At 43.9% G+C, this 14,516-nt stretch overlaps 1 protein-coding gene across 4 annotated transcripts in view; it reads right to left on the bottom strand.

The window, feature by feature from the left end:
* Positions 1-268: 268 nt before the first annotated feature.
* The window catches only part of FBXW2 (F-box and WD repeat domain containing 2), a 33,735-nt gene continuing 19,487 nt past the window's right edge, over positions 269-14,516 (bottom strand). For all 4 annotated transcript variants that reach the window (XM_067040868.1, XM_059073107.2, XM_059073105.2 and 1 more), the window contains exons 6-8: positions 10,874-10,960; positions 10,096-10,265; positions 269-5,187 (exon numbers count right to left, since the gene is read on the bottom strand). In XM_067040868.1, coding sequence (XP_066896969.1) covers positions 4,899-5,187; positions 10,096-10,265; positions 10,874-10,960 — 546 coding nt within the window. In that variant the 3' untranslated portion in view covers positions 269-4,898. The remainder of the gene's footprint in view (positions 5,188-10,095; positions 10,266-10,873; positions 10,961-14,516) is intronic.

The following is a 14,516-nucleotide window of genomic DNA, read 5'->3' as shown; positions in this document are numbered from 1 at the left end:
TCTGCATCTATTCAGGAAGGCCACCAAAATCCTTCCTTGCATTTTACTTTTAAATTTATTGTTTTCCCTCTTGGATCTCATTCAGAAATTGTTACATTGTTAGACTTACATTCTAGAACATGCAGAAACAGTAGAAGAACAGAGTCACTTTAGATCACTCAAGGGGCAGTTCACTTATAAAGATGCATTCTAAAACACTCGCTTTTGAAAAGTTTCCTTGGAATTAGTTGGGGGAAGAAAGCAAGAAAATAGTCTTAACTACAGAATGTAATTTTTAAGGAAATGCAGCTTTATTTCTTTCAAGTACAAACAATAACTTGGGCTTGGCTAACCAAATGTTGCCTAATCAAGGGAACCTGCTTTTAATGTATAGATATAAATGATTTACAGTTAGCACAATCACTCACAGGTAGAAGAATGCTTCTACGATGCATGAAAATAACTTCTCGTCTTATAGAGACATCTTGTTCCACAATCACTCCACTATTTGCTTAAGCAACCCCCCCCACCCCACCCCACAGACAGTTAAAATATAAACTTCACTTCATTCCCCCTAGATCACAACATACATCGAATAAGTGAAACTTAAGTTCCATGTTGCCACAGATGTTGGTTTGGTGAGGCCAGCCTTTTTCAACCTGAGCATTCTCAACAAGAGTACTAAGTCTAAGTGAGTGAAATATGTTCACAATGTGAGTATATGGACACCAAACAATTGTGAGCTTTCATCATCTGAATTCATTATTTGCCAGGTTTAAATATAGAAAAACACATTTTTATTTGAGCATATTCATGAAGAGAAGTAGCTGGATTCTTTAAGCTGCAATAATTGTGTATGTTTACACTGGTCAAGACTGTAGTACTAGCTTTAAGCAACTATACCATTCTGGGGGAGACTGGAAACGCACTGAAACAACTTGACAGCAAAACACCTTTTTGCACCAAGCATGATCATTCAGCCTGGTTAGGCTGAAGGGAGTGATACAAAGACTACCCAGTAATCCATGTGAGGATTTATCCTGAAAGAAATTCACTTTCCTAGAGTAAGTACAGGGAGCTATGGTTCAGGACACTGCCAAAGATGGCTGGTAGGCATTTCTGTCAAGAATGCTAACCTGTTCTCTCCATCAGACATCCTATCTGGGGACTGCAGAATTCGCGCGTGTCTTGGTTGTCTTAAGTATCTTGGCAAGCACCAGCATAACCAGGTAGGAAGGCTGTGTCAAGGGGACAGACCTAAGGTGCCTCTCCCCTATACTGACAACTCTATGGCCCTAAAGGCAAAGGTCACAGTGTGCCCTGGCCCAGGCTGCATCCTAGGGCAGCAAACTGACTACACACTTCCCTACAGAGGATGGCAAGTGGTTCAGACACCAAGGCCCAGTAGAGGTCCAGACAAGGAGGAGGCACGGAGAACTAGAAGAGGGACGATGGCAAGATTCACCTCTAGGCTCCCAAGAAGCCAGGGCAACAGTCACGGCTTCAAGGAGTTGGCCGGGTGTGGCCAAAGCAACGTGTAAAGCCAGGCTCTACTCTCCTTAGCTACTTCTGTTTGGTTGAAACGCCTCACCTAACAGAAACAAATTCTTCATGTCTAACGTTAATACTGCTTCCAGAAGTATTTCTTTTCTCCCTAAGATTTACAAATGCAGAGCAGTAACCATTCTCCTGAGAGCAAATACTAGAATGATTACATAATCCTCATTCACATTTTACTGAGCATTTTTAGTGGCCAGCACAGATTAATTTTAAACTATGAAAAATGAAGTACACAGCTTAAAATAGCAATATTCTCCATCTTCCATTTAAAAGCTATTCAAACACGTGTACTTCCTGTGGAACGTCTTCAAAGTCTAGCCCCTGTCCTGGAGGAAGTCTTTCTTCCTACTCCTCTGATAGGTCTAAGAGGTCAGGTTTGACAATACTTATTACTTCAAATAATGGGGCTGGCTGGAGGAAACTAGCTTCCTTTGGAATGGGAACAAAGTCTGCTAAAACCACACTCGCTCAGCTCTCCTGGACCCCATCCTCCCCCGGAGCCTGAAGTTGTTATGGTTCCCTACACAAACCGGAGAGGTAAGAAGCCCTCCTTCTACCACACCAGGGCCACTCAAGAAATCCAACACTCATAAAGAAAGATGGAGTCTATCTGCTTATGATTAAGAATTTTTCAGAAATGAGAATATTCACAAAAGAGGCAAAGGCAAATCCCTTGCCTCTGAGCTAAGGAAGCAGAAGTCAGTGCGTAGGGAAGAGAGGCCTCTAACTCCATGAAGGGAGACTGAGTTACCCACTACCCACTGTTCTCACTGACTCCCCACCTTGCTTTATTTCTTTTTAAAGGATAAGTTTTCCATTTGTATAAAAGCTGACAATACTATGAATAAAGCTAGCATCCATAAAGCAATTAAATAAAATGCTCAGGTGAAACAAAGACCTCTGTGAGGAGGATCAAATTTAGGACTCCAAGCACTGCTGTCAAAATCAGCTGTACTACCTTGATGCTAACTTTGGTATTCACCTCTGAAAACTGATATGGAACATGCCATACAGGTTTCAGGTTTGTCACTTTCAAATAATTTTTCCCACAAATGACTGTAGTTATAATCGCTTGGTCTTTGAAGCTACTGAATATATCTGACAGCGAGGTGGGAGCAGGGATGGTCATTAAATCAGTAATCTCAGTTCTTTTGTTCTGGCTAGATGAAAAGGAGTTAAGTTGTTTACCCTTATCATGGCCCAAAGCCTCCTGAGGTTCCTGCAAAATAGATTCCAGCTTCTAATCTGGTTCCACCTCTTGAAGGACCGAGCAGAGCCCACACACAGAACTCAATGTGAAATGGATCTGGGGAACGGAGAAAGACAATTGTTCTTTTATATAATTCCCTCAGAGCCTCAACATGGATATTAACTAAACCCGTCCTTGAAACCAAACATCAAAATTCTCTGAAACCCTAACTTTGCAGCATTCAGAGGTCCACTGTCAGGCTCTAGGCTGATAGGATTCTGGGAGAGCTGTGTCCCCACTGTACTTTGAATCAGTCTCAGCTCTGCCAGCAACCCTTTTCCTACCTGAAAAACGGATGTGCTTTATATCAGAGGTAAGAAGAAGAATGAATACCTCATACTCCCAGGCAAAGGCTCTCACTCAGGTTCCCGTTAAGTTCATCTTCAAACTGGTTTCCTGTCGGTCTGTGAATGAAATGCCCCCCCTCACTCCTCTGTAACACAACGGGGAAGAGCTGAATCCTTCCTACTAGTTGCTCCCTCGACTTGCTCCCCCGTGTTTGTGACAGTCGCGTTACAACAGTCCCACGGCCGGCATTATCTCATTTACAGGAGGCAGAGGGTGGAGAATACAAACTGGTGGCCCGCAGACATGCTTTGCTTAGCCCACTACATCTTGAAGGATCTTCGAGTTGCTGTCAACATTTTTAAAATTAGGGAATTACTAATACAATTCTGGAGTTCTACCTCCTGAAAAATCAGAAGACCTGCCAAACACGGGACTTGTTTCTGCCTAACACTTAGGGCTCCATAACTGCCCTGCCAGATAAGCTTCCCCTGGTGCGGCCTCATCCTACGCAGCATGCTGCACTCATTTATGTTTATCTGCGTGGCTCCCCTGGGCGTGTGGCTTTGCGAACCTTAATCTAGGGCAACTCCTTCATTTCCAACAGAGACTTAACCTGCCTGAGGCTACACATCAAGTTAGAGGCAAAGGAGGACGAAAGTCAGGGTCAGAGATCTTTCTTTCTAATATAGCACACTGCCTCTCTAGAGGACCACAGCTGCTCTCAGCATTTCTTCCACCAATCACTTACATTTTTAAAGTGGAACATGTAACATTTTCTACATTCCCTCTTATCCATTCTTTTTTGTACATTTGGATTTCCTTATAGGTGACAACCGTCTATCAGTGATTTCATTTATATATTATCTCCAAACCTAAAGAAGCAATGAATCAGCAATCAGACAAAACTGAAATATCAACTTCTGCACACCTCAGCAGACACAGGACCAGAAGGCATCTTAGAAACCAAGTGACAGCCTAACAACTAGCTATACAGACAGGGGAAACGGGGACCAGAGAAGTATATGCCTGGGGTGCAGGGTTCCTAGGTAACAGAGCCAGTCTTCAATCCGCCAGCTCAGTGTTCTCCTCCTGTACCATGTCACCTCTGTGCAGTCACCTCTGTGCTGTGGGGGACCAAGGACCAGCCTGCTCCACCTAGAAACAAAAACTACATAACCTCCTCACATCTCGGACAGGGCCCACCCTCACTCTGCCAAGAACTAGGGTTTAGAACGTGTTATAAACCAATCAATTTATAGAACTGGATTTGCACTGGAAGACAACTTTTCTTTAGAACTGGTATTTGGTGGAGAGTATGAATGTCACAGAACCTGGTGGTCTTTATAACACGGGTTGTTATAAAAGCTAAGCCCCATGTGAGAAAAGTTGCTGTAACAACATCATAGCACCTTTGCTTCAACTTCAAAAGAGAAAAAGGCAATGGTAAAAAGCTTTAATAATAGACTGAATGTGTTTTTATAGGCAACCAATTAGCAGGTTAATGAGCCATTTAAATATCTTTACTTAAAACCAATATTCAAGAAAGATGAACCCCAAGTGCAGCCTCTTATACTGACCAACATGACTAAGTACGAATGAAGTCAATGGTGCACCCCATCAGCATGCTGCAGTGTATGTCAACAAAATGAGCCCTCCCCCACCCCGAGCCCTGGCCCCCTGGCAAACAGAGATAAATGATTGTGCACTGCGTGATGATACCATTAGGTGAGAACTTTGGTTCATGCAGTCGGCTGCCACAGAGGTTGCACTCAAAATCTGCAGCCCCGGCGCCCAAAGTCAGTCAGCGGTGCAGCTCGCGGCATCAGCCGTGCTCCTTCCACAACACCAGGTGAATACTGTGGTCAGGCATGCTGGTGGCAAAGACCAAGCCCGTGTCATTGTGCCCATCCAGTCCATTCAGCCAGGACGCTTCGCCTGCCAGGAAGCTGGAGCCTCTCTTGGATTTCCTATACTCTGGGAGAGGCCAGCGGCTAATCAGGCTCTCTGTCCGCAAGTCCATGATATACAGGTAGCGGTTGTCAAACAGCAGGGCAAAGATATCTCCAAAGCCAAGCAAGGCCAAGTTTGCTACCTCAGGAGTCTTGATGACCCTACAAGGATGAGAGTTAATAAACATGAACCAGAAGACAGCTGTGCTTCTGTTTATGCTACTGTAATCTTTTCTGGAGACATTTAAAACCAATGCAGAATTCAAGCAAATTTAGAATTAAATGAAACATTTTTATAAAAAGGAAAATATGAGGACAAAAAGCTCACCCTCCTTTAGAAAAAAGGCCAGGGAGAAGAACCCTTCATAATATAACATAGGCATATAAGGAGATGAATATTTATAAAAGTACAAAATGCCCATCTAAGCTGGAAAGGATCTTACAGATTATCTCGTTTAATACTCTCACTTCTAAGATATGAAAACTGCAGTACAGCCAGGGTAAATAATTTGGCTAAGGATTCACAACTAGTTAGTCACCAGTCAGAACGAGAGGGTAACACTCAACTCTTACCACTAGGTAAAAACTACTATACAGTCATCCCTTGTTATCCAAAGGGATTGGTTCCTGGACGCCCTCAGATACCCAAATCCAAGGATGCTCCAGTCCCTTACATAAAATGGCGTAGTACAGCTGGCCCTCCATATCCATGGATGCAGAACACACGGATATCGAGGGCCGATGGTACTGGCCTAGGGGAACCTTCCCAAGCGCAGAACAAAGACTAAAAACCAAGTGACTCAGACTCAGTGCTTCTCTACTGGGCACGTAGCAAACACAGGTTCCTCTCTAAGAACAACAGAGGCTGAAAATATAATGTTCCCCCCAATAATTCAGAAACATTTATTAATAGATTGATAATAAGTTAGAGAAAACTGGGAGAGTTGGGAGGACAGCCTTAACCTTCTCAGGTTGGCAGTTCCTAAAACACTGACGACAAAGGCAGAAAGTGGGAGGGACCCTGCCAAACAGGAACACAAATGAAACAAAACAAAACAAAACCAAACCCTCCGCCTCTCTTATTTGCACATTTAGTAAGGCGAAAAGTTGATGTCCTCTTTGGAGGCACTAGGAAAAGAGCTATAAGACAAGGGATATACAAATTTTGCTGTGACAATATATTTGAGCCTAGGTGAGACTCCAGTTTATCCTACATCTTAACAAAGACACTACCAACTAGTGTATGTCCAAGAGGTCAACCAGAAGGGACAGGGCCTGGTAACCAGGACAATCAAGGAACAGCTGAAGAACATGAGCTTGAGGCGGGGAGAAGGCAAAGTGGCAGGGACAGGGAAGCTATACACGGACAGGGAAGCTATACACGATCATCACCTTTCAATAGTGAAGGATGCGTGGAGAGGCCAGGCATTAGGCGCTCTAGCAGAGAGAACGAAGGTCAAAGGGAAAGACCATTACAAAGGAGCAGATTTTAGTCTGGTATCAGGAAGGGAGGGGATTTAGCAGTGAAGAATAAGACCTGTTCCTCACACTCAACCAGTCCAAAACAACATTCTTAACCTGTTCCCCTTCTTCTTTTCCTTGCTTGCTCATTCACCCAGCTGCTCAAGCTAGGAAACATGGCAACCATGCAAATCTCAAACCACAAATCCAATCACCAAGATCTACTGATTTTACCTCCTAAACTTTCCTTTAATTTATTCACTACTACCTGAACTGCCCCAACTCTGACTCATGACATCACCTTTGCTTGCACTGCTACCAAGAGTTTTCAATGGGTGCCCTCACATCTGCCCTTGGCCCCTTCCAATCAGTTAACCTCACACTAAAATCTAATCCTATCACATTTTAAACTTTTAAACCCTTCAGCGGTTCTCTACTGCATGTACGTCTGCCACTCTGGCCTTCCTTCAGTCACTGAAAGGCACCGGGCTCCGGCGTCTCAGGGCCTTTCAGGAGACTGCCCTCGCATCTACAATGCTCCTCGCTGCTGTGCTCTCGCCCCCCGCGCTTAGTGAAATGCATCTACTCATCCTTTAGAGCTCGGTCCGAATCTCCTCCTCAAAGAAGCTTTCCTTTACTCCTCAAACTAGGCAGGGTCTCAAAGTACCCTGAACCATGTTGCTCTTATCCCAACCATGAAAACACCTGCATGTAGTCAGCTGTTTAACGTCAGCCTTCCCTGGTTAGTCATTTCCACAAGTTTGGTAAGTATCTCTGCTGGTTCCCAGTGTACACACAGTGCCTAACACACAGGTTAAATAAATAAGTATCTGCTAATGACTAGAGCAGTGGTGCAGTAAGCATGGGAAAATACAAATTCCTGTAAGAGAGAGCCAAAGGAAACTGGGGAAAGCAGCAGGAAAGTCTAGTAAGTCCCATATCATCAACGCAAGCAGAAAATGACCAGAAACTTGGAAAACAGAGTGGCTAGGGGACAGGACTTAAGCCTGAGGAAGTTTAGCTGATTCCAAAGACCCCAGCACAAATGTGCTACAGGACAAAACACAGGTCCTGACAGGCTCACAGCACCTTCTACTTTGATTACTTTAGAACTGTAAACAGACATCCCTGCTGTGCACTCTGGGCCCTTAAACCTACAAAACCCCACCTGCTGTACTGAGATAACCTAGCTCAAGGGATTGCACCATAACTTAGCTTTATGGAGCAACATGCTACTATTTGTGCTTTCTTTTCAACTAGCATCAAAGCTTACAGAATGCAACCTGGTTCTGGCAACTGAGGCCACAGGATTTGTACCAAGATTTCAAAAAGAGGCTATTATATTCATGTTTGAGGGAAAAAAGCAAGAGATAAAATAGCCCCTTTTCAAAAAAAAAAAAAATCTGAACTTAGTACTTGCTAGCAGCAAACAATCTTGCAGGTTTATTGGTTACAGCTAGTACATCGGAACATCAAAAAGTAGGGCTTCCGTGGTGGCGCAGTGGTTGGGAGTCCGCCTGCCGATGCAGGGGACACAGGTTCATGCCCCGGTCCGGGAAGATCCCACATGCTGCGGAGTGGCTAGGCCCATGAGCCATGGCCACTGAGCCTGCGTGTCTGGAGCCTGTGCTCCGCAACCGGAGAGGCCACAACAGTGAGAGGCCCGCATACCGCAAAAAAAAAAAAAAAAAATTACCAGAACTTTCATCTGGGACTCTGGACTCTATATGCCATTCTGAGTAAGAAGCACACACGCGAATACAGGATCAAATTAAACCTTTAGAGACTCTCAAACTCTAAGCATTAATCAGATTACAATACCTTTATTCCACCTCGCCTCTTCACCCCTCTCTCCCAAATTTTAATTCAAAACAAAAATATTCAACTATCAAAGATCTGATTTTCCCACAGTGACTAAGGTCATGTCTACGGGGAACTGGTTCCAGGACCCCCTTGGATAACAAAATGCATGGATGCTCAAGTCCTTTGTATAAAATGGTGTAGTATCTGCATATAACCTACACACATCCTCCCATATACTTCAAACCATCTCTAGATTACTTACATCTAATACAATGCAAATGCTATGTAAATAGTTGCTGGTGCACGGCAAATTCAAGTTTTGCTTTTTGGAACTTTCTGGACATTTCTAAAAAAAAATATTTTCGATCCTCAGTTGGTTGAATCTGTGGGTGCGGAGCCCATGGTCAAATGTACTTCAATTCCTTACTTTGCAAAGAATTAAATTCTTTCAAAAGTTCCTTCTCTCTGGCTTGCTGGTTCCTTAAGCATATGCCTGCCCGATGATCCAACCACGGATGGATGGATGGATGGATGCTGGACTAGGGTGAGCTGTGGGATACTGGGCAAGGCCCTTATCCTCTCTCAGCTTCAGTTTCCCCATCTATAAAATGAAGAGGTTGGACTAATGTTTTCTGGCATCTGTTCCAGTCTTTTTTTGTCAAAATGTATTGTCAATCATTTCTAGAAATTATTCTGACAGCTTGGAAATCTAACTGGTTAGAAATGTAGGTCTAACTCCAGGAAGACATAAATGAGGTTGTAACTTTATGACCAGAGAGACTGGGCCCACCAAAGTCCTGCTGGCTAGTAGGATCAGATCCCATACAAGTTGACCTCAAACAGTCATGCATAAAAACAATGAAGGAAATGTTCAGTTTCTGTCCCCAGGCCAGCACTTCCTGAAGCATGCTATGGAACACTAATTCTGTGAGCTGTTAACATGTGCTCCTCAAAACAAGGGCTCTGTGCACAATACATGTGAGGTACAGTAGGTTAAACAAATTAAAACAGGTTTCTTTATGTAGGACTTCTCACACCTATTAGTAATAAAAACCTGTCAGGTCCTCTGCTAGGTCCTCATTACAGGCATTTCATTTAACCTTTACTTTACAGGTGAGACAATTCAGACACAGAAAGATTAAGAAACTTACATAAAATCACACAGCTCATAAGAAAGAGAACTAGGTCTCTTAAACCAAGGTTTATTTATCACCAAAGTAGGTTCTCTTAATCACGATATTGTCACTGACTTCCATCAGCCTCCAGTATGCTAACAGATACTGCCAGTCTCCAAGAGGGGTCTATGATATACAGTGAATCACAAAATTATTTGTCTACAGACCTCTATCTCTTTCTTTGGAAAGAAACTCTGCAGGTTGTAACTTTCTCCAAGTTTCTCTGTCTTTCTGCTAGTCAGCGGAAAGCCACTCAATCCCTCAACACAGAATTTCAACTGACCAGGAAGAACTTAAACTATTAGAACTAGAGGAGATCTGAATGATCTTTTCATACAAACTCTTCATTTTCTAGAGAAGCTGGAAGGGGAATTCAGAAATTCTTAAAGTGGAAGTAACTCAGAGTAAGAAGAGAACTTAGAATCTAGACCCTCTACATTCTAACATATAACTCTTTCTAATTTAATTACTGCCTTCAAAACATTTTTATATGTGAGATTTTCAGCACACAACTGATGGAGTAAACATTTCCCCAAAGTAAGTTACTAACTGGTTTATGGAAACATTTAGTGTTGTCTTTACTATTAAACTGCAACAGACTGTTAAAAGTAAAGGTCCAAGGGAATATTACCTGAGAATATCATAACTGGCAAAGTCCCACTGGTAGAGACCCAGTGCCGAACTACAGACAATGTATTTGCCATCAAAATGAAGTCTTGGCTGCAGGCAGATACTTCTATCCTCAGAGACAGACAACGTCTTTAAGCACTTACAGTTAATTTCTCTCCCAATTGGCCAAATCTACAGATAAGAGAAAATTAGGAAAGATGAGAGATCACATCACCATAGAAAAGCTTGTCCTTAAACAATGTGGCTTGTGTTTGCTGATGTCAAATACAAAGTGAGTACACTGGAGAGACCACAGGTTTTACAGCTGAAGCATGGGTTCAAGTTCTGATTTGGCACATATGTGTTGTGTAATCTTGGGTAAAATATTTAACCTCTTTGAACCTCAGTTCCTGCGGTGAAGATGGTTAGTGCCTACCATATGGAACAGTTTAAAAGATGCAATAAAAATACATGTAAGAGTGTTCTGTAAACTTTTTTGCAAATTGCTATTATTACTATACACGTAAATGTTTATGTTTTCATACTTTAGATCTAAGAACTGAGGAGAGCAGGAGATATATGTCTTAAGAAAAGGTAAGAAGGCATCAAAGATAAATTTCTGTGGATTTTTTTCCCCTTCATTTACAAATCAGAGTTAGAAACTGCCTAGAACAAGGAAAATGAACAATTCTCTTTCCAGTGGGTTTAAGAGGGCTTAAAGACATTCCTTCCTCCCTTGAAATATTCCTTCTGTGCCACACTCTTTCATAAGGCAAATTAATGGAGGAAAAAACCCTCACCTTGATCTCATATTTGTCTGCACTTAAGAGGATGTAGTCTCCAGGGCTGTGCAAGAGAGACTTGACTTTGCACTTTTGCAAGACCACCTAGAAATAATAAATATCCATGTTACAGAAAGATCCTTTTAGTACTGTTCCTATCTCTTTTAATTAAAATATGAAAAAGAGCTCAAAATGATATGGTGAGTAATCTATAACTCTATGTTAACTATAACACAAGTTAACCTTTACTAAGAGTTTTACTATTACCAGATTTTTTAGATTATTAGCAAGACCTAAAAGTTTCTAATGTTGGCATTTACTCTTAGCTTTAGTCTGGAAGCAAACATTAGGACTGACTTTAAAAATTATAAAACCTGGGCTTCCCTGGTGGCGCAGTGGTTGAGAGTCCACCTGCCAATGCAGGGGACACGGGCTCGTGCCCTGGTCCGGGAAGATCCCACATGCCGCGGAGCAGCTAGGCCCCGTGACCCATGGCCACTAAGCCTGCGCGTCCGGAGCCGGTGCTCCGCAATGGGAGAGGCTACAACAGTGAGAGGCCCGCGTATCACAAAAAAACAAACAAACAAACAAAAAAAACCCACCAACAACAAAAAAATTATAAAACGTGACTTCATAAAAAATGTGAAGGATAGGAAAGAAAAAAGTCCATTCACATAATAGATACAAATGACCTGTTTTCATAAGCATGTGCATCATAAAGGGAAAAGCACTCGACTTGGGACCAGAATCTGTCATGTTGACTCTGCAACCTTGGGCAGGACCTTCTGACCTCTTCGTCTCTCAGTTTCCTCATCTTTAAAATAGGGGATGGGGCTTCCCTGGTGGCGCAGTGGTTGGGAGTCCGCCTGCCGATTGCAGGGGACACGGGTTCGTGCCCTGGTCTGGGAAGATCCCACCTGCCGCGGAGCGGCTGGGCCCGTGAGCCATGGCCGCTGAGCCTGTGCGTCCGGAGCCTGTGCTCTGTAATGGGAGAGGCCACAACAGTGAGAGGCCCGCATACCTCAAAACAAACAAACAAACAAAAAAGGGGATGGGGCACCTATTATCTCAAATAATGCTAGTGAAAATGAAATAAAGCAATGAAAATAATGATGTAATAGAAGCTAACATTCCATTAGCATGTGGGATAATCTGTAAACACCAGCTTCTGGTTATTTTAGGAATAAATCAGCATAAAGTGAGAGGGGAGGCCAGGCTCACTCATTCAGAAGCCTGGGTTGCAGATTCAAATAAAACTGACAGACCTGCTACTGAGTGCCAGGCACCTTGCTGGGTTCTGTCCCATCATCTCATTTAGTACTCACAGGAATATTTAGCAGATGATGAAACTCAGGTCCTGAAGGGAAGAGTAACTTATCTAAGACATCTCAGTCAGTGTCCTGGACCCAAGTCCACTGTTTTTAACATAACACCAACTTGTCTTATATAACTTTTCTATTTAAAATTGAATGCACCCAGTACAGTTTTTTCCCAATGTTTTTATTGTGGTAAAATACACATAAAATGTAGAATCTTAACCATTTTTAAGTGTACAGTTCGTGGTATTACTGGTCTTCTCACACAATCACCCACCCAGTCGAAAACCCACTAGCCATCGGATTCTTTCTTCTTTGTTCCCCATGTGTAAGTTCAGTTGGCTTTACCTTAAAGACACATCCTCCATGTATGCCCTTCTCTTTTTTTATTGCCACCCAAGTCCAAGCCATGGGTCTCTTTTGCTTAGACTACTGCAAAAGCCTAACTGGCCACCCTGCATCCACTTGTGCCCCACTGTAACCCATTTTTCACTCAGCAGTTATCTTTTTAAACTTGCTCCCCCCCCCACCCCGGTATGCGGGCCTCTCACTGTTGTGGTCTATCCTGTTGTGGAGCACAGGCTCCGGACACGCAGGCCCAGCGTCCCTGGCTCACGGGCCCAGCCACTCCGCGGCATGTGGGATTCTCCTAGACCGGGACACGAGCCCGTGTCCCCTGCATCGGCAGGTGGACTCTCAACCACTGTGCCACCAGGGAAGCCCCTAAACTTGCTTTTTAATTAATTTATTAATTTACTTATTTTTGGCTGTGTTGGGTCTTCGTTTCTGTGCGAGGGCTTTCTCTAGTTGCAGCAAGCGGGGGCCACTCTTCATTGCGGTGCGTGGGCCTCTCACTCTCATGGCCTCTTGCGGAACACAGGCTCCAGATGCACAGGCTCAAGTTGTGGCTCATGGACCTAGTTGCTCCGCTGCATGTGGGATCTTCCCAGACCGGGGTTCAAACCCGTGTCCCCTGCATCGGCAGGCGGACTCTCAACCACTGCGCCACCAGGAAGCCCACCAGTTATCTTCTTAAAACATGAATCAGGGCTTCCTGGTGGCGTAGTGGTTGAGAGTCCGCCTGCCGATGCAGGGGACACGGATTCGTGCCCCGATCCGGGAAGATCCCACATGCCGCGGAGCGGCTGGGCCCGTGAGCCATGGCCACTGAGCCTGCGCGTGCGGAGCCTGTGCTCCGCAACGGGAGAGGCCACAACAGTGAGAGGCCCGCGTACCGCAAAAAAAAAAAACAAAACAAAACATGAATCACACCAGACTCTTGTTCAGAACTCATCAATTGCTTTCTACTATACTTACAATAATCCAGAATCCTTAATGAGGTCTAGTAAAGCGTACATGATGGCCCCTCTCCCACACCTCCCCCAACTGCAGCACAGCTCTGCTGGCTTTCCAGGGCATCAGCTAATCAAATGTTCTAGGCTCTTACCCACCCCAGGGCCTGTGCACATATGGCACCCTCTGAAACACTCCATTTACACAGTTACCTCCCATTTATTCTTCACCTTCGGCCCCTTCTCTAAAAGCTTTCCCTGAATCGAACTGAATTAGACCCTGCACTTTTCCTCCCCATAGCACTTAACACAATTTGTGAACTTGTGAAATTACTAATAACTATTCCTCCTACTAGACTAACATTCGCATCAAGCCTGGGTCTGTTTTGCTCACTCCTGCATCCTTACCCCCTCACAGAATAGCATGATAAGCTCAAGAAAAGTGTTTCTGCATGGCATTTCCACTTTTTACATGTCTTCTGATCCTCACAGCAATCGTTTTTTTGAAAACTAGAAGACATCACAACATTCTTCTAAAGATCCTGTATTTTTTTTTTTTTTTTTTTTTGCGGTATGCGGGCCTCTTACTGCTGTGGCCTCTCCCGTTGCGGAGCACAGGCTCCGAATGCGCAGGCTCAGCAGCCATGGCTCACAGGCCCAGCTGCTCTGTGGCATGTGGGATCTTCCCGGACCGGGGCACGAACCCGTGTCCCCTGCATCGGCAGGCGGACTCTCAACCACTGCGCCACCAGGGAAGCCCTAAAGATCCTGTACATTTTTGTTTCACTTCTTGCGAGCATTATTTTCTCCTCCTTCCTCCTTCCCTTTCTTCACATTTAAACTAAAAAACCAAAAAACACTGTCCACCCATTTCTCCCACTCCCCACATCCCACCCCCTGTCTCTGGCAACCACCAATCTGTTCTCTGTATCTATGAGCTTGGCTTTTTTTTTTTCCCCTGTAGAGTCCACATGTAAGAGAGATTGTATGGTATTCGCCTCTTTTTTGTCTTACTTCACTTGGTATAATGCCCTTGAGGTCCATCCATTTGTC

The sequence above is a fragment of the Kogia breviceps genome, chromosome 8 (assembly GCF_026419965.1).
Source record: "Kogia breviceps isolate mKogBre1 chromosome 8, mKogBre1 haplotype 1, whole genome shotgun sequence".
Classification (NCBI taxonomy): domain Eukaryota; kingdom Metazoa; phylum Chordata; class Mammalia; order Artiodactyla; family Physeteridae; genus Kogia; species Kogia breviceps.
This window is presented reverse-complemented; position numbering and strand designations above follow the sequence as displayed.